This window comes from Balaenoptera borealis, assembly GCF_965194805.1.
Source record: "Balaenoptera borealis genome assembly, chromosome: 16".
NCBI classification, from domain to species: Eukaryota; Metazoa; Chordata; class Mammalia; order Artiodactyla; family Balaenopteridae; genus Balaenoptera; species Balaenoptera borealis.
Window position 1 is genome coordinate 36265207 of NC_138872.1, and position 16184 is coordinate 36281390.

The 16184-nt window shown below is 38.7% G+C and overlaps 1 protein-coding gene across 7 annotated transcripts in view; it reads left to right on the forward strand.

The window, feature by feature from the left end:
- The window catches only part of PLCB1 (phospholipase C beta 1), a 690420-nt gene that overhangs the window by 583240 nt on the left and 90996 nt on the right, over positions 1–16184 (forward strand). For all 7 annotated transcript variants that reach the window (XM_082358993.1, XM_082358994.1, XM_082358995.1 and 4 more), the window contains 4 exons: positions 2757–2889; positions 4766–4819; positions 8094–8313; positions 12847–13027. In XM_082358993.1, coding sequence (XP_082215119.1) covers positions 2757–2889; positions 4766–4819; positions 8094–8313; positions 12847–13027 — 588 coding nt within the window. The remainder of the gene's footprint in view (positions 1–2756; positions 2890–4765; positions 4820–8093; positions 8314–12846; positions 13028–16184) is intronic.

Consider the following 16184-nt stretch of genomic DNA (forward strand, 5'->3'; position numbering starts at 1 on the left):
AACCTTGGTGATCTCTTGATCCTCAGTTGTAACTACAAAGTGTTTTCCAGTGTGTTTCCTCAACATTTATCTATTTTTTAAAAAATGTCTTTGAATTCATACATTATATCAGTTTCTGGAATGTAAGGGCTTTGTCTTAACATACCCTTGATAAGCAGAGCTTCTATTTCCTGCATCTTGATTCAAGTTAATGATTGAACTTGATTTCCCAAGGGCACACAGCCCCATGGAATGCCTGCAAACCTGATACAGACAAAATAAGCTTGCTGGGTTCATTTTGAATACACCTCCAGCCTGAGACCCCCTAGGGCACTACACCTAGTTGCCAAAAAGAAGCCACACAGTATTGCCTTCATGGAAGCTGGCTTTCCATCACCTCCATTCTTTCCTCCATCAAAATTTTCTTCTTCCCTATCCTCTTCCAGAGGGCTAATTTCAGCCAGCTGTCACACTGGGAAGAATCTGATTCATCCCCACCTGTTTCCAGAAACCTGCCTGGATATAAAAAATGGGCAAGATCAGCCACCCATGGAACAAGAGCACCTTCTGTCCCTGTTTTCCCGGCAGCTGAGTTTGGTGACCACGGGCACCCCCTATGGCTGGGAGGCTGGGAAGTTTTACCCCCACTGTATTCAGGCCAGAGGACCAAGGCCAATGGGTAACTTTGCTGATGACCCAGTGCTCTGTCCAGCACTCCCTTTACTTCAATCTCTCCTGTGCAATGTAAATGCATTTCCTTTATGAATTGTGTGGTCAAACATCTATGATAGTTCAGTCTTCTCAAGTATCTCCTGCAAACCCAAATGCCTACAGGACTGTGGCAGGTAAAGTCTAAATGAGTCACAGGGGAGTGTCCTTAAAGAGGCAGAAACCCCTCCGTTCTCATCCAGAGCGGGAATGCAGGCCCAGTGTTGCCCAATCTGATTTTTCAACTGAAGCAAGAGATCCATTTTATTAATATAAAATCTCCTTATTTTTAAAATCTGGCAGCTTTGGGTGAACATTTCGATGCACTCCATTTGGACCCTAAGCCTCCAGTCTGCAATCTCTTGCTGAACAAAAAATATGCAATCCCTCCCCTTGGCATAATGATTCTAGGGAGACTTTTCCTGATGGATGTAATCGAACAACACAAACATACCAGAACTTCCCCATTCGAAGTAGCCATTTTTCAGAAGACAGAGTTCTGCATCGTGAGTTCTACAGGCTGCCAAGGTCACTGGCCTAGGTTCCTTACCCCCCACTCCGCCCCCTTCCCCGCCACTGACCCCAGGCTCATCCCTTACATCTCAATGCCATCAGCTCTGAGCAGAGCAGTCTGTGGTAGGTAAACAGGGATTGTTTGTTGAATCAAAATAAGTTCTGCCATCACCAAAAGAAGTGTTGGAACTTGTGTTTTAAAGATGCTTTGGGGGGACAGATTAAAAGCCACTTGTGACAATGTGTCATTATTTTCATTCTCATCTTACATTTTCTAAAAATGTTATCATAAGGCAATCTGCTGTCTGTAATTACATAACAAAATGTCACAACATTGAGCTCCAAATGACTCTTGGCCATTTCCTAATATATTTTTTTAATGTACAACAAAGTAGAGCATTGGGATAGCCTCATTGTCAGTAAAATCTGCGCTGGACTCAGAAGGCAATTCTGAGACAAGAGTTGCAGAACCCTGAAAAGCATCGCTAAAATGGTATATAATTATTGAGGCAATTATTTTATAAAGATCGACATTTACTCATCAAACATTAAATGTTTGCTCTTCACAGGGCATAGCAGACTAGCTGCTGGAGGGAATGGAGTAGAGATTTCATAAGTTTTAATGTATCTGTTATTATTATTTATTGGTAGTATTATACAAGCTTAAATGTTTTATCTATTTATATAACATGCACAAATTTACTCTGTGCCAGGAATTATTCTAAGCACTTTATGAATAGTAAATTATTTGATCCTCTAAACAACCTTACAATATAGATAATATTATGATCCCCAGTACATACATATCCCCATCTATAAAGATGAGGAAAGTGAGGGACAGACAGTTAAGTGACTTGCCCAATATCACAATACTAATAAGTGGCAGGGCCAGAATTTGAACCCAGGTAAGTCTGGCTCCAAAATCGATGTTTATAACCAGTGTATCAATTAGCTACTGCTGCATAACAAACAATCCCCCAACTTAGTGGCTTACAGCATCAACTACTTATTATTGTTCATGAGTCATTTGGTCAACTGAGCAGTTCTGTTGATCTGGACCAGGTTCAGCTAATCTTAGGTGGGCTCACTTAAGTGTATGTTGTCAACTCAGGGCTGGCTGGTCCAGGACATCCTTGTCTACATGACTTAGCTCTCCTCCATGTGGGCTCTCATCCTCCATGGCTATAGCAGGGGTCTGAGAAAGAGAAGAAACATTTGCAAATGGCTTTTCAATCCACTGCTTACATCAAGTTTGCTACTCTCTCATTTGACCAAAGCAAATCACATGCTCAGGTCCAGAGTCAGTGCTGGAGGACACGTCCAAGAGCAGTGGGCATAGAAAAGCATAAATATCGGGGCCTTTAATACAATTAACTGGCCAAAATCATGGTTCAATACCATGCTGTTTTTACCCTGCTTTCCGCACAGTTTCAGATGTGATATTTCAGAGTCCAAATGAGTTGTGAAAATGCTATCAAATGTAGCTTTGTGGGTTTAGGAAGGTCACAAAATAACCATAAGAAGTGTGAAAAATTAAAGGATGTTTATGATTTTAGGCTGATCCTGGGGAAACACAGTCAGAAGCTCCAAGTGAAGCCAGGACGACTCCAGCAGAAAACGGGATGAATCACACTACATCCCTGACACCCAAACCACCCTCCCAGGCTCTCCACAACCAACCAGCTCCAGGTAAACACTCTGATGAGAGAGCTGTGCTACATGACTAAGAGCCTCTAGTTTATATGTACCACTGAAGGAGGTAGCATGATTGACTTAGCGAAAACATCACATGGGCAAAAATGCATGGACTTAGGAGATGCTCCAGAAATGTGTGATGAGGGAATGAATGAGGGAAGGAAGGAAGGAACGAAGGAAGGCCAAGAGACTCATAAGTGCTCATCTGGCTCTGCTGACAATTTATGACGCCACAACAAAATATCACCCAGATTTCCCATGCCTTTATTTAGTGATGGATTATGGTCCATCTGCTGGCAGGGTGTGTGAAGGGTTCTTCAAGCACCTCATATGCAGCTATGCTTTAGAAGCACATTCTTAGTTCTACCTTACTATGTTACGTTTCTGCCAAGAATTCCTTTGCATCTTTCTCCACTTCCTTTCACCAATTTAAAGTGCTTATCATGTGCTGAGCACGCTGCTAAATGCTTCACGTGGATTATCTCGTTTAACTCTTAAACCAGGCTTCTGAGAGTCGATTCTACCACTGCCCCCATGGTGCAGATGAATCAATTGCAGTTTTAAAATGACAAGGTACTTCTTGAAGGCCAAGTCGCTAATGAAGAGTGAAGGCAAGACTGACACCAGTTCTCCACGATCCTAAAATTCTTCCCTTTAGCTTCTATGCTCCTACTGAGACTACTTAAGAAAGGAGGTTGTTGAGATTAATAGTAATGAGGAGATAACCTGTGTATAAAAAGAAGTGATATTTTCAAATGAAGTTTTTATATACCAAATACAAACATTTAGTGTGTTCCTAGAATATGAATAATTAATTTAAATAGTGAATATAACCTTGTGCTTTTGAGAGTAAAAGAGAATTTAGCATTTTATTTTTTTACCTGAGTGCTTTGGAATCATTTGACTTACAGAATAATTTTTAAAATAGCACAGAATACATTGCAAAACTGGAACCCTCTTCTCTGGCATTAACATCTGTCAGAGTCAGACCAGGAAATTAACATTGGCACAATACCCTGAACTAAACCACAGACCTTGTTTGAACTTCACCTGCTTTCCACTAATGTCTTTGATTGTTCCAGGTTCCAGCTCAGGATCCCACATTGTACTAATTGTCATGTCTCCTTAGCCTCCTTGAATCTATGACAGTCCCTCAGTCTGTCTTGTCTTTCATGCCCTTGACACTTCTGAAGAGTCAGTTATTTTGTAGATTATCCTTCAGTTTGGGTTGGCCTGATGTTTTCTCATGATTAAACTAAAATTACGCATTTTTGGCAAGAACATCACAGAAGCAATGCTGTTCTGAGAGCATTATGTCGGGGGTATCTGATGTTGCTGTGTCTCATCATCAGTGATGTTGGATCACTTGGTTAAGGTGCCATCTGCCAGGTTTCTCCACTGAAAGTTGCAATTTTCCCCTTTATAGTTAATTGATATCTTAGTGGAGACACTTTAAGACTATGCAACTATCCTGTTTCTCCTTAAACGTTTGTCCAGTGATTTTGGCACCCTCTAATGGATCTTGCCTGCAACCATATTCCTGCCTGCTGGTCAGCCTTTGATTTTTAAAAGATCACTTGTCATTCCTGTTATGGCCAGAAGGTAGCAGTAGCCTAAACTGAATTTGTTGACAAAGTTTTGATTCAAAGTGGAGGAATGGCCTTTCTATAACTGGAGCATATAGATTCACATTTAATTAGGCTTGCCCCAAAGTTACAAACTGAAGACATTTCTTAGAATATTTTTAAGATAATTTTCTCCCGCAATTTGTAATTTCTCCATAAAGAGACTTAGAGTCAAGCGCCAAACATTGTTTTACAGGAAGAAAACAATTTTAAAAGTTAAAAGAGGCTATTTTTTTCTTTTTCAGGCTCTGTAAAGGCACCTGCCAAAACAGAAGATCTTATTCAGAGTGTTTTAACAGGTAAATACCACCTTTTTTCCCTATGGAATTAGGCAGCTGAATATTACGCAGGGTAAGTATTTAGAGGAGAGGAGATTTCATCTTTGAAATATAACATCATTAATATTTCTCTTCTAAAACCATCTACAGATACATCCTACTTCAAGCCATGTTACACAGTATAATCACAGAGAAGTAACCATACTTGGCAAATAGGACCCTACTGGAATAAAAAAATAACATAATTTCACAAGATATATTTTGGAATCAAGGAATAGTTTCATACTGGAAATGTGACCCAGTGAACAGGAATGCAATCTTCCCAAAGTGCCCACAATAAAGCATATTTTAGAAATGCAGAATATGAACTGTTTGTGACCATAGACTACACAGAGTTTAAGAATGATGATACAGTTTGGGAATATTTTATATTTGGTTAATTTCTTAAACTAGTGGGACTAAAATTGGTACAAGCTTTCTTTAACACAATTAGCAGTATGTAGCAGTGTGTAGCATGTTGGCCCAACATACAACAGAAGTGTACACAAAAAACAGCACTATGGATAAGAACCAAAAACTGTAAACAACTTAAATATCCATAAACAGTAGAATGGATACATTGTGGTATAGTCACAGAATAAAATAGGATACAGCTGTAGAAATAAATAAACTGCAGTTACACACAACTACATGGATAAAATTCACAGCATAATGTTGAAGAAAAGAGGACAGACACCAAGGAGCACATTCTTTATGATTCCAGCTACACAAAGTTCAAAAACAGGCAAAAGTAATTTGTGTTCTTAGAAACACGGATTTGGATTATACTTAGGGGGTGGGAGGGAGGGCTGGAACCGAAAAGAGGGCCTCTGGGGCGCTGATAATATTCTGATTTTGATCTAAGTGGTGGCTACAGAAACCTCTTCACTTTGTGAAAATTGAGAGGGATGTGTATTTATGTTTTCACCAAAATAATACATAAAATATGCATCCAAAAATTACTTTAGGAATGTATGAAAAGAAAACATGTGTTTAAAGATTTAATTCCATGGGAAACAATACAATGTTCACACATAAAACAAGAGACAGAAGTGTAAATAAGAGCATGATTCCAATATTATTTAAAAATACACAAATGCATAGATGAAAGGTGGGTGTCTATATCAATATATTAGCAGTGATTATCTCTGGGTGATTTATGAGTGGTATTTGTTTCCTTATATAAATGGGCATTACCTTTATGTTTAAGGACATATTCAAACAATAGCCTTTCATCCACGGGCTTTTTAAAAAATAATACTTTCCGTGGAATTATTTTTAGTCATAGGTTGGTACATCTTGAACCCTGTTGCTAAACTTGCCACAGCTGATGTGCTGCACACCATTTTTAAAGAAGTGAGGTTGAATCTGTCACCAAAACTGCAGCAATTCCTTAGGATTATAAATTTTAATATAATCAGTCATTATGCAACCATAATGAGTCCATCTGGGCCTGAGGGAAACCATTAAATAAATGTACCTGATTCTCTCCCTGGCCTCTTTCTCAAAAGGAATCAAATGTCAGGAGAATAGATGCATTATTAAAAAGGGAAACATATTTCAGTTGCTTAAAGACCTTATCATTTAAGAACATAAATTGTTATTCTGATTTCAATGTTTATCCACTAGATATATCATTTGCTATTCAGGTCTGTTGTTATTCATGGCATATATTATTTCTGAATCTCTTGACAGTTCTAAATATTTATCATAACTTATTTTTGTTCCCAGAAGCAGAAAGTTCACATCAAAGGATGAAAACATGTGACCTATGGCTTAATCTAGGTCTAAATAAAAGATAATTCATTGAATTTAAGGCACCATCCTTTTTAAGGTACCCCACTACTCATGGATGGCCAAGAAAGAAAAGCACCAACAAATTGTGACACTCCATTGACTACACGATGCAGCTTAGTTTTAGAAATGTTAACATATTTTTTAAATGCATATTCTTACAATTGATTAAACAAGTCAGTAAAACACAGACTGTTTTAAAATCAAGCTCTGTCACATTAAATGTTTTGTTGGCATTAAATAAAACACTATGTAGTGATATAAGCTACCACCAACCCTTATGGTACCTTTGGGCAAATCACAGCAAAGAAAGGCCTTCCCTCACCTTAATGATCTATACTGGAGCAATGTTGTGATAAATATACAAACCTACAATACCTATACTGTGAATAGTGCCCCTTAGAAATGGTGCTGTAGAACCTGTACAATCATTTGTTAAGCCTCTAACAGGCACACTGCCAGAAACTATGTTAAAAACTTTGCATTAATTCTTTTATTTCATCATCACCATAACAACCCTAAAAAGTAGAAATTGTGTGATCTTTAAAGTGGATCCTGTTAGTGCCCACCAAAATCCCCTTTACCATCTGTGGCACCCAGCTCCCAGCTGTAGTAAACGTTGGCTCCTAACAGCTCATAGCTTCCTCTGCTTTTGAAAATTGCCCTCATGGAAGGCACACTGATCATGAAGAGGGATTTCTTATCTGATAAATATCTTGCTACTCTGTCGATCATGGAGCATATCTCATTATATCCATTTGAGCTATTTATGACACAATGTCTCTGACAATGCCCGGATACATTTGATGCTCTAGGCATCCAAAATTTATACAAAAGCAGGTGCAGTGCCATTTGCAAACATATTAGCAAACCACAGGGATAGCTGAAGATTGTGTGGGAGATCTTTTATAAAAAAAAGAAAGAAAGAAAGAAAGAAAATTGCCCTCAGCCAAAAGGAAGCCCCCTCTCCAGGAGCTTATGCCTCCCTACGACTGACATTCCCAAATAGGCAAAAAGCTGGCTTTTTTGCCTCAAGGTGACACTAACTCTGTAGTACAGTTCATGCTCCAGAGCTCCCCCTGGGATCAGGCAGAAGCCGGATTCCAGCCAAGGCCACATCCTTGTTTAGCTACTTCTTCTTCTGTATCTGCTGCCCTCACTCCCCTCCTACTGAGAGTCCCCCTTGGTAAATCACATGTACCTGAATCCCTCTCTTGGGCTCTGTTTCTAGGGAACCCAAACTTTTTTAAAAATTATGAGTAAAGAAATTGGGTCTTTGAGAAATTTGGTAACATAGTCACAAAGTTAGCAAGTCATAAAGCCAGCCTGGAGCACACGTTTGACTTCCAAGCTCTGCTCTCAAGATCCAGTGGGCTGGGGTCAGAAAAATACTGCTCAACAGCAACTGCTCTGTCCTCTCAGCCCTTCCAGGCCTCTCAGCTCTCATACCCATTTGTTGCAGAAGTAGAAGCGCAGACAATTGAAGAGCTAAAGCAACAGAAGTCGTTTGTGAAACTTCAAAAGAAGCACTACAAAGAAATGAAAGACCTGGTTAAGAGACACCACAAGAAAACCACTGACCTTATCAAAGAACACACTACAAAATATAATGAAATCCAGAATGACTACTTGCGAAGGAGGGCAGCTTTGGAAAAGACAGCCAAAAAGGATAGTAAGAAAAAGTAAGTTGAAGGGGTATTTTTTGTTTGTTTTATAGTATAAAGGAGGAGAGTCATTTATATGGATTTTCAGTGTTTTTTTTTTTGAATGGACAAACTACAATTAACTTAAATGATTTTTTATTGATGAATGTAAGTGTTGTTTTTGATTATTTGTTATTATAAGAAATGTATTAATAAATATGTATGTATAAATCTTTTCATATATTCCTATTTTCTTAAAATTTGAGAAGTGGGATCCCTAGATCAATTTAAAGACTTTTCTGTTTCAGTTTGTAACTATCAGCGAGATATGAAAGTGCAAACTGATGGAGAAAAAAGTGATGTTATTAGTATCTTAATTTGCATTTCCTTATTAAGTTGAATTTTTTGGCATATTTATTGTCAATTTATATTTATTCCTTCGCAAATTGTCATATCACAGTCTTTGCTTGATAGTTCTTTTTTATTTATTTATTTATTTATTTATTTATTTATTTATTTTTGGCTGTGTTGGGTCTTCGTTTCTGTGCGAGGGCTTTCTCTAATTGCGGCAAGTGGGGGCCACTCTTCATCGCGGCGCGCGGGCCTCTCACTATTGCGGCCTCTCTTGTTGCGGAGAACAGGCTCCAGACGCGCAGGCTCAGTAATTGTGGCTCACGGGCCTAGTTGCTCCGCGGCATGTGGGATCCTCCCAGACCAGGGCCCGAACCCGTGTCCCCCGGCATTAGCAGGCAGACTCTCAACCACTGCGCCACCAGGGAAGCCCCTCTTTTTTTTTTTTAATTGAAGTTTAGTTGATGGATTTTCAGTGTTTTGCACCACGTTTTGGATCTACACCACTGAAAGAAGGAAAGCCACCCAACTCCCTCCACTCTCTACAGCTTTTGTGTCCTCTCAGCTCACTTTTGCTTGTAGACTGAATTTCTTTATTTGACCAAATTCTGAGACTAGATATGCGGGAAGTCCTACCCTTGAGTTCTAGCCTGTAGGCCCAAGACCAACTGGCTGACTTGCCATATTGCAGCTGCCAACCTGGGGGGTGTGGCATTTTGCTGTGGGCTAGAACCAAGCTGAAGAGGCAACTTGTCTTATTGAAAAGAGAACCTCTACTGCCCTTTGCTGCCCTATCTGAAACCCACAAAGCCCTGTACAGATAATCCTTGTTTGGGGCCTAAGAGTCCCCACAGCCCCATGTACTCAGACCGTGCTGGGGAGAAGCGTTTCTCACACATTCATTCAACCAATATTTATTGAGCGCTTTCTGTGTGCCCTGGGGACACAGCAGTGAACACGACCTACTCAGTTATCACCCCAAAGTGCCTAACATGGTATTGTGGGGAAACTATGTGAGCATAGAAGCTAAGAGTCAGGCAGGCTGTACCACATCCTTCCATCCTTCCCTTCACTTCCTTATTCAATAATCTGATCTTGATGCCAGGTTAAGAGAAAGGTAAGAGGCATTTTTCAGATGCATCTTGTGACATATGATTTAACATGTGCTTGACTTAAAAGCACGATCAAAACCCAGTACTTGGGTTTTTAAAAGCAGCAAAATCATCATTTTTTAGACCTGGAGCAGCCTTAGAAGCCATCTAGGTGAACTGTTATCACTTCTTCAAGGAGGAATCTGAAAACGAAAGGCTTAACATTTACCCACGGTTACAAAATAGTTCAGGCAAAGCTTGGCCTAAAACTTCTAAATTTTGATCTTAGTGATATGTATGTAGTCATTTGTTTATTCCTGTATTCATTTATTTATGTCATATCCTGCAAACTTCCAGTAGAATATTAAAATAACTTATCATAGACGACATGTATAAAAATCCTATAAAAATAGAAAAAAAAAACGTACACACATGCATATGCACACAGACTGTCTACCAGTTACCAGATCTGCTGTCCAATACATGAGTCACTAACCACAAACAGTGACTCATTGGAATTGAAATGTGCTTCAAGTATAAAATAACACACCAGAATTCAAAGGCTTCACTAAAAAAAAAAAAAAATTTCATATTTTTATATTGATGTATATTGATTTTAATTACATGTTGAAATGATAATATTTTTGATAATCAAGCTATGTAAAATATATTATTAAAATTAATTTCACTCATTTCTTTTTACTTTTTAAGATGGCTACTAAAAATTTCAAATCACATATGTGGACAAAAATCAAATATGTGACCCGTGTTGTATTTCGACTGGACAGAAGTAACCATTTAATGTAATTTCTGTCCTTGAACACTAAAGTTAGTTCTTAGCTTCTGAGAAAAGGAAATACGGGTTAGATAATTCTCCTTATCTGATTAAAGGACACTTGCTTTTCCAAGAGGGACAAACATTTTCCTGGTATTAAATTACAAAAGAATTCATCTCTTGGATCATACACAGGCAACATTAGGCAACAGGGGATAATATCTTCAACCCTGTTTTTGGAGAAGATGCAGAAACATTCGTCCCTTGGTTATTTTTCTTTACTTTCCCTCAAAAAGCAAACAAACAAAAATCCCTAAGCATCTTGTATCAAAAAATACATCAGGAGAAACTTTTCTTCAAGAGGCAAAGACACTGAGGTCTGATTATGTCTGTCCATTTCCCATCCCCCCATGATACACATTAAAATCCTGAAAACTCCTCAGAGTAATAAATGGACATAATGTCCATTATATTCATTTTTTTTTTTTGCCAGTGAGAGTTTTTTAATCTCACTGATTTTCTTCTTGTTTTGAAAGTATAGTTATTTTTCACAAAATATATTAATATGTAATGGACTTATATTTTCTAATGAATTAATAAATAATTTTTAGATTTATTTTTTATTGAGGTAACATTGGTTTATAACATTATATAAGTTTCATATGTACAACGTTATATTAGATCAGTTTCTTATTCAAATATCCATAGTCTTAACTGAGTTTTCACATAATGTGAAGAGTAGATCATTCAAAGATGGTTTCTGTCACACACTGTGTTGTTCTCAGAGCACAGACTTTGCTGTTTTCTAGATGTCTGTCCTTGGGTAAGCTGCACTGCTGCTCCCCCATACTGTGTCCTTAGGAAAATTGTCTTACTGAAACTCAATTTCCTCAAATGTAAACAGGAGATGGTCACACCTGCTAGCTGGGTTGTTGTAAAAGCCAGAAGTAAGGCAGAACGTCCCTGGCACCTGCTGAGTGGTCAAGAAATGTTGCCCTGTTGCCTCTGCTATGGTGGTTGTGGCTCACTGAAGCAACACTTTATGTTCTGGCTATACCAACTTCCTGCTGCAGCAGATTGTAAATGTATCTCATGTTCATGCCAAGACAGAGGTCACCCCTCCAATGCTCCTCTCCTCTGATGTTGATAAATAGACTTGTACTCATGCCAGGATGGAGGGCCACCTCAGTGCTGTCATGTGATTCTGATGTTTAGAAACCTTTGAGGGAATTCTGCATCCCTTATTTGACAAAACAGGATCCTAACACTAGCTTCTACCAACTGCCTCTCCATGTGGCACCATTGTGTTGGCCTAATTCAAAGAGAAAGTAAGAGGAATTAGCACCAGCTGATTCAAGAAACCTCTTCTACTCGTTCCACTTGGCCGCAAGTGAAAACATGGAGACCGAATCTGATGTGCTGGGTATCTTAGGTGGTTCTTTCTGCAGCGGTTTCCATATAAATGAAAAGAACAGACCTGCTCTTGGTACCCCGTTTCCAACACTGTCTCTCATTCTATTTGTCCTACAAGAAGTAAGAGCACAGAATTTGAAGGAATCACACTGTATGTTTTAACACAATAATGTTAGTGAGAATTGCTTTGTTTTGATTCAACATTAGTCCTAAACGTCAAAATATCTATATAATTCTTTATGAATAACTCAAAGAAAGTCCCCCTGCACAGAGTGAGCACTCGATAAATATTTTAGAATGAACCCAATTCATCCTCCTTTCTCTTGGAACCAAAGTGCCATTTTGGGTGGAGATATCAATGAAGTTGGTTCAGCCCCCAAAGAAACTTATTTTAATAACAAATCTTGCTATTAAAAGATGTCAAGAAACAGAACGTGTCAGCTGGGAGTGTTGCTGGCCCATGACGTCTGCACATGCTCTCTGTTGTCAATCTACACCGCGCAGATGCAAAATTCATCACCTTTTCAACTCCCCCTACAGAATCATCAATGCAGCAGAGTGTACAGGAGAAATGTAGCTGGAAAATACATTCTACATGCCACGTTAAAAAATAAAAAATAAAAGCCTCAAAAAGTCCTTATTAGACATTGTTTTTCCCAAGGGGGGATTGTCATTCTTTCCACCACCACTGCCAGGGCCCCGAGCCTCCTGGCTTTCCTTTTCTGCCACTACCTCTTTCTAGAGCAGCACAAATTTCATCTACTTTCTGTGTTTGGAGACCTTCTGCTGCTAAGCTTGTCCTTGGGGTATCAGCCTGTCTCAAGTGGTTTATCGAAATATTTATTTCCAAACAGAGTCTCTAAGAGGGACTCTGGTGTGCAGCCCTCCCTCCACCTTGCTCTGACCTACATATTTTGTGAGTCAAGCTTTCTGTCTCTGCAGATCAGAACCCAGCAGCCCTGACCATGGTTCATCAACAATTGAGCAAGACCTTGCTGCCCTGGATGCCGAAATGACCCAAAAGTCAACAGACTTGAAGGACAAACAACAGCAGCAGCTGCTTAATCTTCGACAAGAACAGTATTATAGCGAAAAATACCAGAAGCGAGAACACATTAAACTGGTAAGCCTGAAAAATGTGATTTCTGTTTCTATAGCTGGAGCCCTCTTTTCTATAGAAAATTTTTGATGCCCTTGGATAACATAACAGGAAACAGCAGCAAGTCTGGCTGGCACTTTCATTTCGCTTCCTGACTGAATAATCTTATTTTGATGCCAGGTTGTAGAGGGAGATAAGAGGCATTTCTCAGATCCATATTGTGACATGTGATTTAACATGTGCTTAACTTAAAAGCAGGATCAAACCCCAGTACTTTGGTTTTAAAAAGCAACAAAATCATCATTTCTTAGAAATGGAAATTGCATAGGCCAAATAGTATCCACCATACTGATATTTTACAAGCCCCACTATTCCAGTATCTTTACTAAGTTCCTCTCTGTTCTCCAATGAAGCTATGTTTTATTATTTTTATTTTCACTAACTCATGTTTGTGCTATAGTAGTTTTTTGGGATTTTTGAAATCATACAAGATAATTACACACTTATCTTTAAGAAAATTAAGAACATGCTGCAAATAAATGTTCACTTTTTATGTAGTAGTGTAGCTTTGCAGTGATACAAAGAGAACTGTACAGTCCACTCTCCTACATTTAGAAAAGTCAGCATTTAAGTGGCCTGTATGGAATGTTGTCTACCCAATTCCTGAGGCTCCCTATGAAAGGAAATGCCATCATCTCCATGAATGATCAGTTTCGTCCTCCAAAATGTTTTCTCAGGAAATGTGACAATCCATTTTTTTTTTAATTGAAATATAGTTGATTTACAATGTTGTGTTAATTTCTGTTGTACAGAAAAGTGATTCAGTCATATATATATATATATATATATATATATTCTTTTTAAAATTCTTTTCCATTATGGTTTATCACAGGATATTGAATATAGTTCCCTGTGCTATACAGTAGGGCCTCGTTGCTTAACCATCCTCTATATAATACTTTTCATCTGCTAATCCCAAACTCCCAATCCTCCCCTTCTCCACCCCCCCTTGTCAACCACAAGTCTGTTCTCTATGTCTGTGAGTTGGTTTTTGTTTCATAGATAGGTTCCTTTGTGTCATATTTTATTTATTTATTTATTTAATTTATTTATTTTTTAAAAATATTTTTATTTATGTATTTACTTGGCTGTGCCGGGTCTTAGTTGTGGCATGCGAACTCTTAGTTGCAGCATGTGGGATCTAGTTCCCTGACCAGAGATCGAACCCAGGCCCCCTGCATTGGGAGCACGAAGTCTTAGCCACTGGACCACCAGGGAAGTCCCTGTGTCATATTTTAGATTCCACATATAAGTGATATCATATGGTATTTGTCTTTCTCTTTCTGACTTACTTCACTTGGTATGATAATCTCTAGGTCCATCCATTTTGCTGTAAATAGTGTGATTGCATTCTTTTCATGGCTGAGTAATATTCCATTGTATATACATCTTCTTTATACATTCATCTGTCAGTGGACATTTAGGTTGCTTCCATGTCTTGGGTGAATAGCCAATAGCCATTGGCTATGAGCATAGGGGTGCCTGTATTTTTTTGAATTATAGTTTTGTACAGATATATGCCCAGGAATGGGATTGCTGGATCATATGGCAAGTCTACTTTTACTTTTTTGAGGAACCTCCATACTGTTTCCCATAGTGGCTGCACCAACATACATTGCATTGGTGTTGATGGCTTGACACAGAGTAGGGACATGAAAAATGTTTGGTGACAGATAAATTAAATGAATCAAGCAATAAAGTAGCCTTGAAAACAAGCCTGTGCCAAAAACAAGTGAATAAGCTTAACAGAAATTAAAGTAGTGTACCCAGGGGAAATGGGTTCTCAAAGGTGTTTACATGACCTGTTCATTTCATTGCTGAAGTTGTGTCCATGTAAGAGAATTCTGAGGCTGTTTCTGCTTATAGGTTGCAAACAGTGGATGGCTTAGTCATGACTATGTAATAGATGGATCAGGGTATTGCTGTCATTGTAGTACTTGTTCCCAATGACAGTATGCAACTGAGCAGGTCAAAATCACAAGAGGAGCTTATCAAAAATCAGATTCCACTTGGTCAGGTAGTGTCGACTTGAGCATGCATCAGAATCACCTGGAGGGCTGGTTAAAACACAGATTGTTGGGCCCTACACTGAATTTCCAATTCAACAGGCCTTGTGTAGGGCTGGCGATGCTGATGCTTCTGGTCCCAGACCCACACTTTGAGACCCACTGCTCTATACCTAAATGTGAGGCTCAAGGACTTATTTTTAAAAGCTCCATATGCTTTTGATGGGCTGCCTTGTTTGTGAACTACTGAAGTAAGATCAAGCAGTGAAAGAATATGTGGACAGAGGTCAGGTTTAGTGTAAACCGGGGATTGCCTTGACAGACCTGAGAAAATCCAAGTGAATTTTAATGGGAGATAATAGCTTTGGGAGCTACAACCACTGCCATCTTCCTTTCTCAGTACCCCATCCCTAGGACTCCAGAAAATAATAACAATAATAAAAATTAAAGTAGCAACTGTGTATTGAACACACCCCATGGGGCCATATGCTATGCTAAACCATTTGCAGAAATTGTCTGATTTAATCCTCACAACACTGGCATTTGGTACTCTTTTCAGCCCATTTTGCAGATTAAAAACTTACAGAGAAATGTAGTGACTTTCCAAAGTTTCCACAACCAGAAAATGGAGTAGTTGGGATTGAACTTGGTCCTCAGACTCTAGAGCCCCTACTTTATAACTATTGTTCAGATGCCTCCTAATTCAGATCTCACGCCAATGTTCTCAGACGACCTCACATCTACTCACACAGAGCACAGAACACACACAAGCCAACTCCTGCATTAGGATGGCTGAGATACCATGCCTCTCTCTTTTTAAACAGCTTTATTTCACATTCCTTGCAATTCATGTATTTAAAGTGTACAGTTCAATGGTTTTTAGTTTATGTATATTAATAAATATGTACAGCCATCACCAATTTTAGAACATTTTCATCACCTCAGAAAGAAACCCTGATTCATTCATTCATCTAGTCAACAAATACTTAATAGACAGCCACTCAGCAAATACTTTTAAATAGTAGAGGATAAAAATTACAATCCTAGCCTTTATGGAGCTTACATTCTAGATGTGGGGGTGAGACCGTAAACGCAATAAGTTGGTAAAATATGTC